Source organism: Schistocerca nitens, chromosome 9 (assembly GCF_023898315.1).
Source record: "Schistocerca nitens isolate TAMUIC-IGC-003100 chromosome 9, iqSchNite1.1, whole genome shotgun sequence".
In the NCBI taxonomy this organism is placed as follows: domain Eukaryota; kingdom Metazoa; phylum Arthropoda; class Insecta; order Orthoptera; family Acrididae; genus Schistocerca; species Schistocerca nitens.
Window position 1 is genome coordinate 289,574,667 of NC_064622.1, and position 18,397 is coordinate 289,593,063.

An 18,397-nucleotide genomic window follows, 5' to 3' on the forward strand; every position below is an offset into this window, starting at 1 on the left:
TACTGTCAGGAAGAAACATTTTTATTGTTCGAGTTTTAAAACAATGATTTCAGAGGAGTTGATCATACAAAATGTATAAGAATGAATTCAATAACATAACAGCAGTGTCAGAAAGATGTTTATCGATACCATTTGGTAGACTACAGCTTGCTCTTATTAGTATGAACTTGTATCACAGGGCTGCTGTGACAGAGAAGTTGCAGTTTGTAGGTAAGAACCTTTGGTCATAATGAACATAAAATAATCAATTCAGGAACATAATAACAATGTTTGAAAGGAGTGTGTTGACACCATTTAGTAGATAACAATATGTTGCTTCCTTGTATGAAGTTGTAAGAGCAGCTGTAGTGGAGAAGTTGTAGTTTTCAGATGAGACAACTGAAAGGAAGTTACAGCAGAAAATTATACCAAGACACTGATTTTTCCAAAATTTTTCAGGTGTCACAACTACATGTGCTGCCACTGTGGAGTGGAAAGTAAATTTAATGTTGAAGCTGGACAATTACAGATTTAGAAACATCACTTCACTGGGCAGGAGAATTAACCATGAGTGATTCTATTCAGGTAATAATTTCTCCACACAAAACCAGTAAACTTCTTCAAACCCTTTTGCTATCACATTCACACATATATGTATAAAATAAGATGACTAGCACATAAGAAGAGGTCAGCAGTGGCAAACTCTTGGGATTACAACTTGATATAAAATTCAGTTTGGAGAAGCTTATCACAGAATTGCTGAAACACCTAACAAATTTGCGTGGCAGATGTTGTCAGACACAAGCGATATAAAAATAAAAAATATAGCCTATTATGCTTACTTTTGTTCCATAATGTCATGTGGGATCATTGTTTGGAGAGTATAATCAAACAATGGAAAATGCAGGATGAAATGTAACAATATTTTGAAAAGGAAAGTTGCTACTCCCCATATAGTGGAGATGCTGAGAGCAGATAGGCACAACAAAAAGACTGTCACAAACAAAGCTTTTGGCCAGTAAGGCAGTAAGGCCTTCATCAAAATTAGATGACACACACACACACACACACACACACACACACACACACACACGATTGCAGTCTCACCCAATTGAGGTCACACTACGAGCAGCAGAACCAGTGCATAACAGGAGTGGTGACTGGGTGGGGGTAAGAAGCAGGCTGTGGTGGGGAGGGGGAAGGATAGTAGGGTAGGTGTGGGGGACAGTGAAGTCTGCTGCAGGTTAGACGAAGGGCAGGTGAGAGGTGAGGGGCAGGGGGGGAGGGGGGCGGGGGTAGCGGTAGCGGAAAAGGAGAGAAGTAAAAAGACTGGGTGTGATGGTGAAATGAGGGACTGTGCAGTGCTGGAATGGGAACAGGGAAGGGGCTGGATGAGTGAGAAGAATGGCTAATGAAAGTTGAGGCCAAGATGTTTACAAGAGTGTATTTGGGGGAGAGTTTCCACCTGCGCAATTCAGAAAAGGTGGTGTTGGTGGGAAGGATCCATATTGCACAGGCTGTGAAGCAGTCATTGAAATGAAGGATGTCATGCTGGCAGCATGCTCAGCAACAGGGTGGTCCAGTCATTTCTTGGCCACAGTTTGTTGGTGGCCATTAATGTGGATAGAAAGCTTGTTGGTTGTCATGTCCATATAGAACACAGCGCAGTGGTTGCTATTTAGCTTGTAGATCACTTGACTGGTTTCACTGATAGCCAAGCCCTTGATGGGATAGGTGATGTTAGTGACTAGAATGGTGTAGGTGATTGTGGTGGCGGGAGGATGTATGGGACAGGTCTGGCATCTAGGTCTATTACAGGAATAAAAGCCATGAGGTAAGTGGTTGGGAGCAGGGGTTGCATAGAGATGGTCCAGTATATTGTATAGGTTCGGTGGATGGTGGAATACCACTATTGGAGGGGTGGGAAGGATACTGCGCAGGACATTTCTCATTTCAGGGCACGAAGAGAGGTAGTCTGAGCCTGGTGGAGAATGTAATTAAGTTGCTCCAGTCCTGGGTGGTACTGAGTTATGAGGGGAATGCTCCTCTGTGGCCAGACGGTGAGACTTTGAGAGGTGGTGGGAGACTGGAAAGATAAGGTGCGGGAGATTTGTTTTTATATAAGGTTGGGAGGATAATTATGGTCACAAATTTTCAATAGCGTGCCAGCAGCCATAAAAAGTGTAGCTACTAACAAATTTCAGTTTAAGAGCAGCATAAAGTTTTTATTGGTGGCCAATAACTTTGGAATTATATAACGTAAATAATATCTAACAGCGTGAGTGATAACTAATGAAAAATGATATTCTGTTTGATGATGCATGGGTACCATAGCCTAAGAATTACAAATCTCTCTTCATAAACATGTACAGTGTATTCGTGTGTTATGACGTAATGCATCCTTGATGATATCCTCAGTACAGGTCTATGGAGAGAAAAGAATTCATTCAATATAATTACTTGCTGACTATGTTTGTTACACGTATAGTCAAGTGGAAACACTGATTTGTTTGAAAAATATAAGATGTTTTTCAGCAAATGTAATTGAATTTTTGTCACCCAGCTGTTTCCTGAGAAGTTATATACCATACTATTTTAGAACTGTTCATAACACTCTCTTAACAAAATTAAATAATGCCCCAATGAAAAAAATTTGAAAAAAAAAAAAAAAAAAAAAGACACTGTGGCTGATTATGTATGTCAACAAAAGCTAATTATTTTTTGAGCAAAGAAAGAGGAAAATTCAGGTAGAATATAAGCTAAAACAAGCACATAAATTTTTAGAAATTCTTACTTTATACACAAGTTTACACAGGACACCAGAGACCGAAAATTGCAAGGGAGCCATTTTTAAACAGTGGTCGTCTCACTAACATTCTAAACATCAATTATGAACAACATGACTTACAAGGATCTGCACAATTCATGATGCAGCAGTTCTGCTACATACTGGAATCTAATATCCCAGTCGTTGAAATTTAGAATATACAAACATTTCCTTTGTCCACATCTAAGAGCCATTATACACAGGGAAGAGTCTTAAAAATTTCACACATGGCACAGAGAGCAATATTTAGATAGTGAGGAGGTTGATTTGATTAGAGTTTGATATAAAGTATCAGAGGATGAAGAAAAATACTTACAATATCTATGATTAAATTCAGTACCAATGTCTGAAGAAAACTTATATCCTTCTTCCTGAGAAAACTTGTGTGAGAGTTGCAAAGGCTAAATGAATGGAATGAGAATAAAGTTACTACAAATAGTAACTACTGCCAACTATCTTGTAAATTACTGCAAAGTATTAGGATTCCACCTTTAGAGAGACTTGAAAAATAATTGGCTGCTTCTCACATAAGGGCCTCTTACATAGCAGAAAAGTCACGCTGATGAGCCAAAACAATATCATTACTGCTCACCACAAAAATGAATGGGGCTTGCTGATGTTGCTGGTATATGACGTGGCTTGTATAATTTATAAGTGGAGAAGACATGAACTGGCTCTCATTCTAATGATGATATAAACTGCAAATGGGCAAATCTACAGACATAAGTGACTAAGACAAACAGCAGATTGTTATGCCTTGGAAACAATGAATCTGGTTGGCTGTTCACATGCTTCTGTCATGAGCATCGATGCAAGAGGTTGAAGGATGGTGAAACCATGACTTGGCAACAAAGTGATAGATGTCCACATCACAGAATGTAGATACTGGAGGTTTTCCCACTCTGTGAAGCAGCATTGGTAGCAATCTATGGAAGATCTGATGACAGAGTACAATGCTGGTGGAGGCACAACAATCTTAAAGTACATTGTTAAGCACACATTGTTGAACATGGCGCTCTACAGCAGATGACCCATATGTGTTCCCATGTTGAACTATGACAGCATCAATTACGGTTTCACTGGGTACATGACCTCCAAGATTGGACCACAGATCAATGGACATATGCTGCCTGGTTGCTGAATAATGTTTCTTGTTACACTAGGTTGATGGCCACTTGTGGATATGCCATCCTCTAGAGCAGGGGTAGTCAAACTGCTTCCTACCACCCACTAGTGGGTGTTCCAGATTACAAGGTTAGTGGCAGGTAGTAGGGATTTTAAAAATACTTTCAATAGGTTTTCATACAATTTTAACATAAAGTCTTTGGCAAATAATTATTATTACATGCTTCAACTTTCTATAACTCTGCTTTATACATTTAATGAGGTAAAGTTACTTCCCTGCTTTATAAATCACTATGGAATCAGTGAGCGGTTAGAATATTTTACTGCTTAGTGAGCAGAAGGTAAAAAAGATTGACCACTCCTGACCTACGTGAACTGCTGCTCCAAATATGCAAAGCATCATGGATGGAGGCCGGTGCAGGCAGTTATCATCCTGTAAGGGACATTCACCTGGGCTTTCACGGGATCTGCTGTAGTTATAAATAGCATCATAACATTTATGGACTACATTATTGTGCATCACCTGCTGCCCTTCATGCTTCATGTCTACCCCAATGGCAGTGGAATATTCCGACAGAATAAATATGTTACAAGGCCAGAATGGCTACAGAGGTATGAGGAGCATGATAGTAAACGCATGTTGATGTCTTGTTCATGAAATTCACATGAACTGAACTTGACAGAAAACATCTGGGAGACACTTCTGTGTCCAAAAAACACCTGCATATAATTTACAAGAATTGAATGACGTGTGTGAGAACATATCGTACTCATACATCCAGAGCTTCCCGAATCCATGCCATGCATAACTGCTGCTATACTGATTTCCCAAGATGGCTCAACATGCTGTTAAGCCAGAGGTAATAATATTTTGTTTCATTAATGTATGTCAACTTTGAGATCTATATGTATGATACTGAACAGCAGGGAAAAAGTGTGGGGGACAACATATCAGAAAATAGGGAACAAATATGGTTGATATTCACAGGGAAAGATAGATTGCTACTTACCTTAAAGAGGACACGTTAAGTTGTAGGCAGGCACAATTAACAGACACTTACATAAAGCTTTTGGCCACAGCCTTCATCAGTAAAAGAGAGAGACACACACGCCATTCATAGTCACAAGCAAGCACACTTCATGCACACAGGACCAGCAACTACATCTCAGGCAGCAATGTGGACTCCTCCACTATCTGAAATATATCAGCTTGCTTCCAAATGCATTACAGGTAGTACGAATATGTCTTACCAAAACCTATATGCGTCAGATGTGCTTCATATATAGGATATCTTCCACTTATCTACAGGCAGAAGTACAAAGGGCTGAGGTACAGTGAACAGGTGGACCATGCAACTGGACTACTCCATCTTGAGCCATCATCTGTGCAAGATGTAAACAAGATGCCTCTCCTCTGCAGTTCTGAAGCAGGCTGGAACACTATATGGCTCCTGGTGCCACCAAAGGCATTTCTTTAAGCAAGGGAGAGAGTGCATCTCACAGAGAGCATAGACACACTTCACATGTCAGATATCATGGAACGACAAATAAGCCAACCATATGCCAATAATACCTATGAATATAATGAGGATGAATCAATAATAATGGCTTTGCAGCCATCATGCCACAGAGATCCTGCACAGACAACAGATGGGTGGTGTGAAGGACCTTCATGAAGGTAGACAGCAAATACTATGGATGATAGAAATATGAGAAAGATTATATCATATTAAATAAACCACCTACAAAATGATTTCTGCACAGAAAACATCTTGGTAGTAAATCTTGTACTTTTAGGTGGCACCTCCATCAGAGTGCCACTTACAGACAGTGAATGTACATGGTAAACAATTCCTGCCAATAACTTTCTTTAATTTAATCTTGTGCTCTTATGGAGTGTTTGCAGCAGACAAGGCTACTTTTCATGCTGCAGACATGCAGTCACTCATTGCTACCACATGATAACCATGCTAGTTAACACTATATGAATATTAATAAATTCTCAACTACACACACACCCATTCCATAGAAGTTGGAAAAACTGGGGAAGGGATAACCAATAGCATTAATAAGAAAATGTGCAAAGGCATGCTGGGCTGGCTCTGAGCACTATGGGACTTAACAGCTATGGTCATCAGTCCCCTAGAACTTAGAACTACTTAAACCTAACTAACCTAAGGACATCACACAACACCCAGCCATCACGAGGCAGAGAAAATCCCTGACCCTGCCGGGAATCGAACCCGGGAACCCGGGCGTGGGAAGCGAGAACGCTACCGCACGACCACGAGAAGCGGGCAAAGGCATGCTGTCATAGAAAACAACTACCTGGCAAGGAACAACAGTATGTTATTGACTCATGCTGCATGGTACAAATAAAATAGTTCCTAGCATGGAGAGCCTGTTACAGATATATGTTCATCAGACTTTATTGTTTCCTTATGGCTATAGGTATTATCTCCCAAAGCCAGTCCCAGTTGTTGAAAATAACATGTATATGTGTACAAGGAATAATTTTTTACTGCCCCTGCTGTGGTTGAAACTCAAACAGCACGCATTTTATCTCAAGGCAAGTATCATTTAAACAGTTACATGCAATTTGTAGAAGGTGATATGAACATAAGCCATGAGACTCACCTTAACTATTACATCAGACAGGTCAGGATGCCATGAAAGAGTGTAAATATAACAGCATAAGCTGTAAAGCTGATATGTATAAAACTACAGGACGCAAAATGACATATCTCACAATTTTATGCATATAATCTTTGCTGCTTTTCGTCAATTACATAACTTTATATACTACAATGTTCTGCACATCAGATTTAAAGCTTAGGCAATTTGGACAACCATAAATGCACCACTTGTCATAATCAGGAATTACTCAAGTTCAGCCAAACTTGCAACTTGCAACTATCCCACACTGGCATGGAGTCAGCATGGTTATTATTGGATGTGGCACTGTTACTGCTAGAGGGTGGCTGGATACCCTCTCCCACTGAGGATGGAATTTATGTGCCCCCTCTGTCTTTGTGTAGTGTTATCCATGTGTAAATATACAAATGTTTTCTTAATGTTTGTGAATCATGTAAGAGTTGGAATGTGGGACCAGCCCCATATTCACCCATTCAGATGTGAGAAACTGCCTAAAAATTCCATCTGGATTGGCCAGCACACAGGCCCTTGTCTTTAATCCACCGGGCAGATTCGAACCAGGATCAGTGGATTTTCCTGAATCTTGGAAGCAACATGTTAACATGCATGACTCTCCAGGCAGCAGGCATATACTAACTAAGCCAAACACTAGAAGATAAATAGTTGCATGTTGAAGCATGTTAAAAGACAAGTCCTTCTTTTACTGGAGGCAAACCTTTGTGATGTTCTCTTCATGTAAGAAGAGAATGATGACAGAACTTGAAGTCTTGCAGAATGAGCCAATAACAACACTTATGAATAGCAAATATTTTGATGTTGGTTTTAGATCATCACCTGTGTGAGCTCACTGTTGTGGTTAACCTTATTCAATACAGTAAGGAAATAATAAAATGTGTACTGCAGAGGATGGGAATTCACATGATACGATTTCAGCAATTATGAAATTATTATTTAGTTTCTAAATAAAAATGACATTGATACACTCAGGGTTGTATGACAGTGGATAGACAAGAAGTCATTTTATTATTTACCTCAATCATATTTGATTGTTTATGTAATATAATGAAGTAAAATAAAAAAGTCTGATTGCCACAAAGGCTAGCTCAAGCTGAGAACAAGAATCAACAAATAAAGGCTTACAAAGAAAAATGTAGATTGTAATTTGTATGGGCTGCCATGATCATGGCTATAGTTATAACATGTGACAAGGCACTGATTTGAAAAAGAAGGTTTACATTAAGTTATGGTGAATTTCTAAGCACAGTGAACTTAACATTCACACATCATGGTTCATTTAAATCATAATTCAATTCTGAGATTGGCATCATATCCCTAAAGCCTACAGTGATTGGCATGGAAAAGGTAGTGCTCTGCACCAACATTATTCCATTAATAGACAAATATCAGTTTACATCTGCAAACGTTAGCATTTCAGCTTGTAAAGGGACATTTATAAAATAAAAATTTATTATTTATAAAATAATAATCTAAGCTAATAGAAATTCATTTGTCAAGAAAAACTATAAATCCTTTGGAATACTGTTATTATCACAGAGTGGAGTAGTAGTAAGCATGCCTCTCATGTGATCGGAGGGTTTTTCGTAGTTTGGATGAACAATGTAATTTCGGCTTCATTAATATGAAAATTCAAAAGACAGTGTGATATAATAAAATGTGATGCAAATAAACATAAAGAAAACAAAAGTTCTGCACAGACATTCTTCAAATTTATTTAGATCAATTGGACCATGAGAACATAAAATGTGCAGATTTCAGGTTCAAGAATCAACATCTAGACATGAAGAACTGGAGACAACTGTGCGAGAAAAGATAAGCGACAAGCTTATTGTAAATCTTATTCCTCTTGAATCTTATGAGAAGACTTCACCATTGTAGACAGTAGTGACAACGAAGGAGAAAGCTGTAGATTAGAAGCTGTACTTCCACAATCTTATAAGTAATACAGCAGTTGGGTCAAGATGTCTATGTAGTCCCTAACTTCAATAAATGTGCCAGAAACTACCACACATTTCTCTATTTACAGTTGTGTCATTTGAACTCATCAAAAGAAACACTGAATACAATACATATCTTGTATATTTAAGATGCCCCTCTCATTACTTCCAGTAAATTCCCAGTGTGTTCTTAGTGAACAACATGTATCACAGATAGACATCTTCCCTTTTTAGTCTGCAACATCAGCTATAAGTAAAAAAAATGATATGGACAACAGAATAAATATGTATCTAATTATGTGACATACTAAACATACAACAACGAGAAACAAAAGAACATGATGAGCAAAGACACAGTCACATGATTTAATAGTTGATGATGATGTTTGGTTTGTGGGGTGCTTAACTGCGCGGTTATCAGCGCATTTAATAGTTAATCAGTAGTATTCACATCAGTGAGTCATGTTCTATGAGCAAACTAGATAGATAAAATAGTCAGCCAAGAAGAAATTATCAGGAATAAAAAGGTCAGTCTCTGAAAGCCCAAATAAAGAAATTATGAAATAAGGGTCAAATTAAAAGCACACAGAACATCAGTGAGGGAATGGGAAATACTCATGGAAGTGGGAAAAAATACACTGAAAGACTAAGTAACAACTAATTAGTGAAACAAGAAATATAACAGATCATGCAAAATGAAAGAAGTACACATAACTCTATGAAATAATGACTGGAATAAAGACAAACCACTCTTTTACCCTAAAGTGCAAAGGATGAAGAAGTTGTGCTGATGCACTTCCCTATGTTCACACCTACCATTCACTTTCCCTAGTAGACCATACAAATGCTTCATCAGAAGATAAGTGGGCATGCATCAAACATCATATGTGTAGTGAGCCCTCTGACAGCATAGACTCCCTCCGTCACCACATCTCTGCCATAGGTGGGTTTTTCTGTACAAAAACTGTGACTTAAAACTTTTTCCCTACAGCAGCTATTCTTCCCCATCGCCACTGAGGAAATGTCTTTGGATTCCACCACTGTGTTTAATTGCATGGTACAGAATTTAACAGCTTCCTGCACAGTGCTACAACATAGGCGTATGAGCAACCAGATGACTATGTATGGGTAAATCAGCCTTGTTTTTGAGTATGCAGCATGAGCAATGTAGGCTACTCATACAATCAGTATGAAACAGTAAGCCTAACCTTCTTAACTGTGACTGGACATCAGCAATCCCTCTTCCTAGGCAGTTATTCCAGGTGCAATTCTGGGAATCACTTCTCAGTTACTGCCACATTAACATCAGCAAGGATGGCAGCCCAATGCCCCCAAGAACTGCTAAACAGTGCACTTTATGTGTTGAGCTGAGCATGTCACTTACTTTTGACAAGTCACCTGCCCACTTGCGAATGACCTACAAGCATACAAAATAATGTCACTGTACCAACCCTGTCACCTAAACTTCTACTTCGATTCAATCACTACATAATGCAGTTACAGTTGAATATTGTATCCTCTTCCTTTGTGTAAATATAAATTCATGTAAATATGACCCACCTAAAATGGTGTGAGGGAAATATTGTATATAGCATTTTCAATGTGTTGACACAAGTCATGGAGAGAGGTCTCATGGAATACGCCAGCTTTGTTCTCTGCCCTGCAAATGAACTGTGTCTTCATTTTGGATCATTAATGGTATTCTGTTTCAAACTGGGACATGGTAGCTCTTGCTCTACATTCTTAAAATCTCTTGCTGACACCTTGGGGGGCATGCCTATATGTTAATTCATTATACAAAGTGAGTCACTAACTATTGTCACCAAGAATAACTGCAAAAGTATGATAGGAGCTGAAAAGTTTGTGGGACAAAAGTTGGATGGGACAACGGGGGCCATAATACGACGTTGGTTTTTTGTTGCTAGGTGGGGTCGCTTCAGAGATATGAATGTCAACTTTGTTTTTTTAAATGGAATGCTATACTTTGGAACTTATTTTCTGATATCGGCTATCAAGATGAATCCAATGATGTGTAACAGTAAGGTCTTTGAACGTCAACGAAGATCAAAAACGTGGCATGAATGTCCATTTGCAGAAGGTGTTCAAAGTGATGACCATTGATATCAATGCAGTGCTGCAAACTTCTTATCATGGATTGAGTGGTATTCCTTATCACATCAGCACTTATTGAAGCAAGTGCTTTGACAATTCTCTCTCACATATCTTCAGGTGTAGTTGGAATCTATTTATAAACCATGTCTTTTATGAATCCCCATAAGAAAAAATCCAGAGGTTTCAAGAGTGGTGAACGAGTCGGCCATGACACATCTCCTCCACATCCAATCCAACAATTTGGGAATTGTCTCTGCAAATCATTTCTAGCTATCACCGAAAAATGTGCCAGACACCCATCGTGTTAATACCACATTCTGTTCCTTGTTCCTAAAGGTATTTCTTCCAATAACAAACCTAATGTTTCTTACAGGAATGTGGTGTACTTCCAACCATTAAGATTTCCTTCAATGAAATAGGGACCTACAATTCTGTCCTCCAGAATCCCACACCATACATTCACTGACCACACTTCTTGGTGTGCAACTTGCTGTAGCCAACATGGATTTTCCATTGCCCAATAATGGCTGTTATGCAAATTAACATTTCCATGCTTTGTGAATGTAGCCCTAACAATAAATAATATCAAATTAATAAATGTGTCATCCCTCTGAATCTGAAGTTAAGACCATCGGTAGAATTCAAAGTGACTCATAAAATCCATACCAATTAATTCTTGGTGGAGACTGATATGGTAAGGATGATATTTATGGTGATGCAGAACACAAACAACACTACTCTGGCTCATGCCAGATTCCCTTTCAATTTGATGCAAACTAACACAAGGTGCGCAAATTTATATTAAAAAAATATAATTAATTAAACAAATTGATTTTTTTGCACTTTTATTACTTTGATTCCTTATAGATTTTTAAGTGAATGGAATGTCTCTCACTTTTAACTTACAACGATTCCTGTATTGGCTTTGCTGTTGAGATTTACACAAGTTGGTTAAATGGTTCTCCTTCCGCCATAGTTAGTTCTCACTCTTGACTGTGTGTACAATATTGATTCTTAATCAAACTTCCTCTTCTGATGTAGGCAGCTACAGTGACATGACATTGGGATAATGTGCAGAAGAAAAGAAAACTTTCATGGTTTTGCACAAAAACGAACTCTCATCATTAAATTATTATTCAGACAACATACTGTATCACAAGGCTGGATATGTTTCTGATGAGTCAAAGATCCAGTTGTTCTCAATTTATCATAGACATATTTAAATGTACAATCTGTAGGGTGAGTAAGTTGAGCACATCTTTCAGCATATAAGTCTCTAGCTCTCAGGGAATTTCATTGGCATTCTCCATAAATGAGAAGCATATCAAATTATTCTCCAAATAATATGTCATTCACATTTTCTTGATTCAAAGATACTACTCTTACCACTCCTATTAGTGTTGTATTGTGAAACTGTCAAATGGTGTTCACATGTAAATGGCACGTTAGATGGATACGCTGTACTCAGTGAATATTTACTATTTGCACGATATATGAGAGAGAATTGTCAGAGCCTGTGCTTCGATACATGCCGAATGATAAGGAATACCACTCAATCCATGATAAGAAGATTGCAGCACTGCATTGATACCAATAGTCACCACTTCGAACATTTCAGTAAATGGATGTTCATGCCACCTTCTTGATCTTCGTTGACCTTCAAAGACCTTACTGTTACACATAATTGGATTCATCTTGATAGCTGCTATCTGAAAATAAGTATGAAATTATAGCATCCCATTAAAAAAAAATTGACCTTCATATCTCTGAAGTGAGCCCACCTGGCAACATAAAACCAACGTCATATTATGGCCCCCATTGTCCCATGCAACTTTTATCCCACACACTTTTCATCTACTATCATACTTTTGGAGTTATTCTAGGCAGCAATAGTTACTGACTCACCTTGTATATCCCCTGTAGTAGATATATCTTTCTCAATAAGTAACATTTGCATGTCAATGCATTTAGTTTTTCCTCCTTCCCTAGCACATATTCACCCTTCGGCAACCTACTTGTAGTATATTTCTAGTTGTGCTAGCAAGCAGAAAATCAATTCCTACAAATTTATTCCATAAATGACATCACTCTATGTTCTGGTCATGCCAGCTGCTTTCAGCCATTTGCAGAATGCACACTAAGAACACCTTCAGTGAAGTGGCTGCTGGGAGTTAAAGAATCAAAGAAGTCTAATGACAGAGATTGATGTTGGCTGAAACTTGGTGATAACTGTAATCAGCAGATAACATTATGTTTAGTGACTTACACTGAAAAGGCAAAACAGCAAAAGGAGTTAGTGACTGGTGAAATGTTATGAGTAATTCCACATGAAATAATCTGATTTATAGACAAGTTAGTCACATGCAATAAAATATTATCAGCTACCTAACTGGAAATCAGTAATCATTTGATTTCTATTGCTTCAGCTGCATCCATCAGCCACTCCAGCAAGGAGCTTGTATAGTAAAGGATACCTACTGTTTGGGTTCTCAATGCTGAACAGCCATCATTTTTGTTTTTTAGGAAGTTCCTGGCTTTGTGGCAACAAAGATGCATCTTATAATAAACCAACTTTCAGTAGAGCAATTGTAAGCTGCATATACTTGGCTATATATTTTTCAGCAGCTTCAATACCAATGGTGAGGTTCAATGCCAATGGTGAGGTTCAATACCAATGGTGTATTTGTTTGGAGAAATGTTGTATTCATAGTCGAGATATACTGTTTCTTGATGTGAGGTATTGTAGTTGGAGTAGCATTGTCTTATTATTTTGGTATTCTGAAACAGAAGTTACTTAATCACTTGAAGTTGGAGTGTTTGTGTGTTATACTGTCTAGAAGTGCTGACTAACTGAGACTTTCAGTGGAGTACTGTCATTGTATATGACAGCATCCAACTAAATGGAAGTAGATCATCTTTTCAAGTAAATAGTAGTGACAGCAGAAAAATGTAGTGCAGCTTGCTATACAAATTAAAAGCAAAATATGTATGCTTTGTATTTGTATGAAACAAAAGTGAAGTGAAATGTGATGTGCATGATACTGACATTAATGTGGGATATAAAGGTTCTGTGAAGTGGAAAGACACCTTAGCAGAGGGAAACACAAAAGGATGATATGAACTAGTTTCAATATGGCTCAATGCTTGTCACTATACTTTACGATGTAGATGTTATTGTCAAAACTCTTTGATAGGCTCAGCCAAAGGAATGTCACTGGTCAAGTACAATTTCAGTGGTATGTCTTGTGAGTAATTATATAACTATAATCTTCAAGAAAAAATTCAGCTCCTCTCTCTGCAATACATTCTCCTGAAAAATACATTTTCAGAGTGAACACCACTGGAACACCATTGGTAAAACTGAAAATTACTTCAACATAATTGTACTGTAAATGCTATTTTTTTAATACAAAGGAACATTTTCACTGTATTATTTTCTGGTCAGATTGAGATTAGAGCATGCTTAATATCCCACTATATCAAAGATAAACAATTTATTGACTTTAAAATAAAAATAAATTGTCACAATATTATGAAAAGGAAAGTTGCCACTCACCATATAGTAAAGATGCTGAGTTGCAGATAGGCACAACAAAAAGACAAGCTTTCAGTCATTAAGGCCTTCATCAACAATATATCTCACACACACACACACACACTCATGCAAATGCAACTTGCACACACAACAGCAAAGCAAACCACACTGTCAAATTTTCAGCCTTTTTTAAATAAATGTCCTGGTTTTTGCGAAACACTATTCTACTTTTGGTAATTTGGAGTTGCTAACCTGCATAGGTAATACATTCTGGAAATGCAAAATGAGGTAATACATATTGGAAATGCAAAATTAACTCCCGCATCAAAGAACATTTATACATGTGGTAACTTCTAGATGACAGGAAAGTGAAAAATCAGCAATGTGACAGCTTTGCCTATACTTTTTCCCCCCCATAGAGGTTCTCTGAATTCTATGAGAAATACTTTTTGAGGTTTCAGTAGGTTGGTAATTCCACAGTTAATAAAGTTCTGATGGCGGTATTTTATTGTTGTTTGAGATTTATCAGTTAAATATAAACATTACTGTTATAAAAATATGAACAGATAAGTGAAAAGAAAGAGAGGAAGGAAGGAAGAGCCGTTTTTCTCTTTTTACACATATGAGGCTTGCTACAAAATTTAGCTGTTTACATGGATCTTTAATCACTCAAAATAACAGAAAGTGAAAAATTTGAATAAGTTTACCTTAACCCGTTGGCCTTCAGGATATGTGACAGCCCAGGCACAGTGAATATCCTTGGAAGGTGCTGAAGGGTGATCAGGGCTTGTAACATTTGCCTCAGGTCCAAATATTATTCCTCCACAATAAGATACAGAATACTGCCCAGAGAATTGTAATGCGCGGAAACCTTTATCAGTCCCCAGCTTGGCCACAATTTTTGTTGATGGGAATGGGCTGCTGATGTGCTTGGGTGATGTAATATTTTTACACACTGATAATCTGAGTTCACCTACAGAAAATGGGCATCCAAACTACTATGATTATCAAGCATAATGAACACACAATCCACATAAATGAAACAGAAGCAGTAAATTACTTTCCACTGCAAAACAAATTTATAATATTGTACTTGTATAGGTAGCAATATAGGTACAAACAAGGAAACTATAATTCAATAATGGTTTTGGTTTTTCCTTATTTATGTTACGGAGTTTTTACACTCGGTTTCATTTTCTTGGCACAGCTTACAAAAATAAACCAAAAGAATACACTGAACTGAAATGACAGGTTGTACACACCACCAACCATTTATTAACAGCTACAGGTGCCTTGAGCCAAGAATGTCTGATTCCATGTTATGAGGGGTCTTCTCAAACAATGCAGTTACATGATTATTTACAAATCAGCAGGAGATATATAATCTTATCTAAAATGGTAATTGTGAAACTGTCTAAAAAAATAGAAATGTTGGGAACATACCAGATTAGTAACTGTATGCGGATATGCAGCTTTACTGTATAGTTAAATGATGATGATAGCCTCTTGCCTAAAATATTCTGGAGGAAAATAGTATTGGACTTCTGGGTGAGGAATACACAGAAGAATGTGTGGGATGTTAGATTTATTAATCAGGTAGGTAGATTAGAGAATTTAAATACAGAAATTGGTAGATTGAAGTTAGATACAGTGAGATTTAGTGAAGTCCAGTAGCACGAAAAACAGGACTTCATGCCAAATGAAACAGCATCATTAATGCAAAATCAAGCCTGGACAATGCAGTGGCAGACTTAATAACGAATAAGAAAATAGGAATGTGTGTAATCTGCAATGAACAGCATAGTGAAGACATCATTGTAGTCAAGACAGACATGAAGCCAACATCTACCACATAGTACAAATTTTATGCCAACTAGCTCCACAAATGCTGAAGAGACTGGAACAATGTATCATGAGAAAAAAAGAAAACATTCAGGTGTTTAAAAATTGTTAAAATTTATTGTAATGGAAGACTGGAATTCAACAGTAGGAAAAAGAAGAGAAGGAATAGTAGGAGAACATGGGCTGTGTGTGTGTGGGGGGGGGGGGGGGGGGGGGCGGACTGAATGATGAATGAAAGAGGAAGTCACTTGGTACAATTTTGTACATAACACTATCCAATCATTGCTAACACTTGCTTTAAGAATCATGTAAGAAGGTTGTATAATTGGAAGAGAACTGGAGACAATGGAAAGGTTTCAGATTGATTATGTAAAGACAGAGATTTAAAAACCATATTTAAAGTTGCAATTCAGCTCCAGGGAGATGTAATTCATGAAAGGAGAAAGCATAAAAATGCAGCAAATGAAGCAGGTAAAAGGGACTAAAGTGGTCTAGAAAACATGAGATGGATAGAAAATGCAAAATGGCTAAGCAGGAATGGCTAGAGGACAAACAAAAGGCTTGAGTAACATGCGAATATAGGAGGAAGATGCCACCTGTAGGAAAATTAAAGAGACCTTAGGAGAAAAGGGAAGCACTTGTATGATATCTAGAGCTCAGATGGCAAGCCAGTACTAAGCAAAGAATGGAAAGCTGAAAGGTATAGAGAATATACAGAAGGGGTATACATGGGAAATGAACTTGAAGACAATATTACAGAAAGGGAACCGGAAGAAAACAAAGATGAGAAGGGAGATATGAAAGTATGGGAATAATTTGACAGAGCACTGAAAGAACTAAATAAATAAAAGTCCCAGTAATAGACCACATTCCCTCTTAATTATTGGGATTATTGGCAGAACAAGCCATGACAAAACTATTCCACCTGGTGTGTAAGACATATGTGACAGACTTCAAGAAAAATGTAATAATCTGAAAATGAAAGAAGGCAGGTGCTGACAATCTGAATGCTGCCAAACCACCAGTTTAATAAGACATGGTTTCAAAATACTGACACAGATTATCTACAAAAGAACAGGAAAAAACTGGCAAAAGCCAGCATCAGAGAATATCAGTTTGTGTTCCAGAGAAATGTAGGAATACACAATGCAATAATGATCTTATGACTTACCTTAGAAGACAGGTTAAAGAAAGTAAAACCTATATATAAAGCACATGTAGATTTAGAGATAGGTTTTGACAATGACGACTGCAATACACTTTTTCAAAGCTTGGAAGTAGCAGCAATAAAATACATGGAATAAAAAGTTATTTACAACTTGTACAGAAACCAGAGTGCAGTTACAAGAACCAAAGGACATGAAATGGAAGCAATAGTGACACAGGGTAGTCACCTATCTCTGATATTATTCAATCTGTACACAGAGCAAGCAGTAAAGGAAACCTAACAGAAATTTGGAAGGGAGTTAAAGTTCAAAGAGAATAAATACAGGTTTTGAAATTTGACAATGGGATTGTAAGGACTTGGAACAGCAGTTGAAAGAATCGATAGTGGCTTGAAAAGAGTTTATAAGATGAACGTCAACAGAAGTACAACAAATGTAATGGAATGTTGTTAAAGTAAACCAGGTGGCACTGTGGATATCCAGATTAGGGAATTAAACTTTAAAAGCAGTAGATGAGTTTAGTTACTTGGGCAGTAAAATAACTGATATCGGAAAAAGTAGAGAGGATGTAAAATGTTTACTGTCAACAGAAGTAAAAGCAATTCTCAGGGAGACAAAATTTTTAATATGTAATAAAAATTTAATAGCTAGAAATCTTTTTCCTGAAGGTATCTGTCTAAGGTGTAGCTTTCTACAGAAGTGAAACTTTGATGATTATCAGTTCAGACAAGGACAGAATACTAGCTTGTGAAATGTGATGCTACAGAAGAATTCTGAAGATTATCTGGGTAGGCTGAGTAACTTATGAGAATGCACTAAACTGAATTGGAGAAAAAATAAATTCATGGTAGACAGTATACATTGTATGGACCAAGTTAAATTTGTATCACAAGCATTAAAATTATACATATATCTAATTACAAGCATTTAGCAATTTATGATTGAATACATCAATATTCTAGGCCAATATATCTACAATTTTGCTTAAATCATACATGCTGTGTGGATATATATCTGTATTTCTATGAGGTCTCCAAGTTTCTCTGTTTTCTAAGAACACATTATATGGGTTATGTAAGCTTCATATCATTTTGTACATAATACTGTTGCAATTTGTTTTGCATTGTAGCACACATCACACAAAAAATGATTTATACCATAGTAACAGTTAACTAACAAAAACATTTTGAAAGATTTTCTA

At 37.3% G+C, this 18,397-nt stretch overlaps 1 protein-coding gene across 1 annotated transcript in view; it reads right to left on the reverse strand.

Annotated features, from left to right (window-relative positions):
* The window catches only part of LOC126204186 (cubilin-like), a 1,516,445-nt gene that overhangs the window by 293,095 nt on the left and 1,204,953 nt on the right, over positions 1-18,397 (reverse strand). Inside the window, exon 51 of the mRNA XM_049938590.1 lies at positions 14,896-15,161. Within this exon, the coding sequence (XP_049794547.1) occupies positions 14,896-15,161 (266 nt within the window). The remainder of the gene's footprint in view (positions 1-14,895; positions 15,162-18,397) is intronic.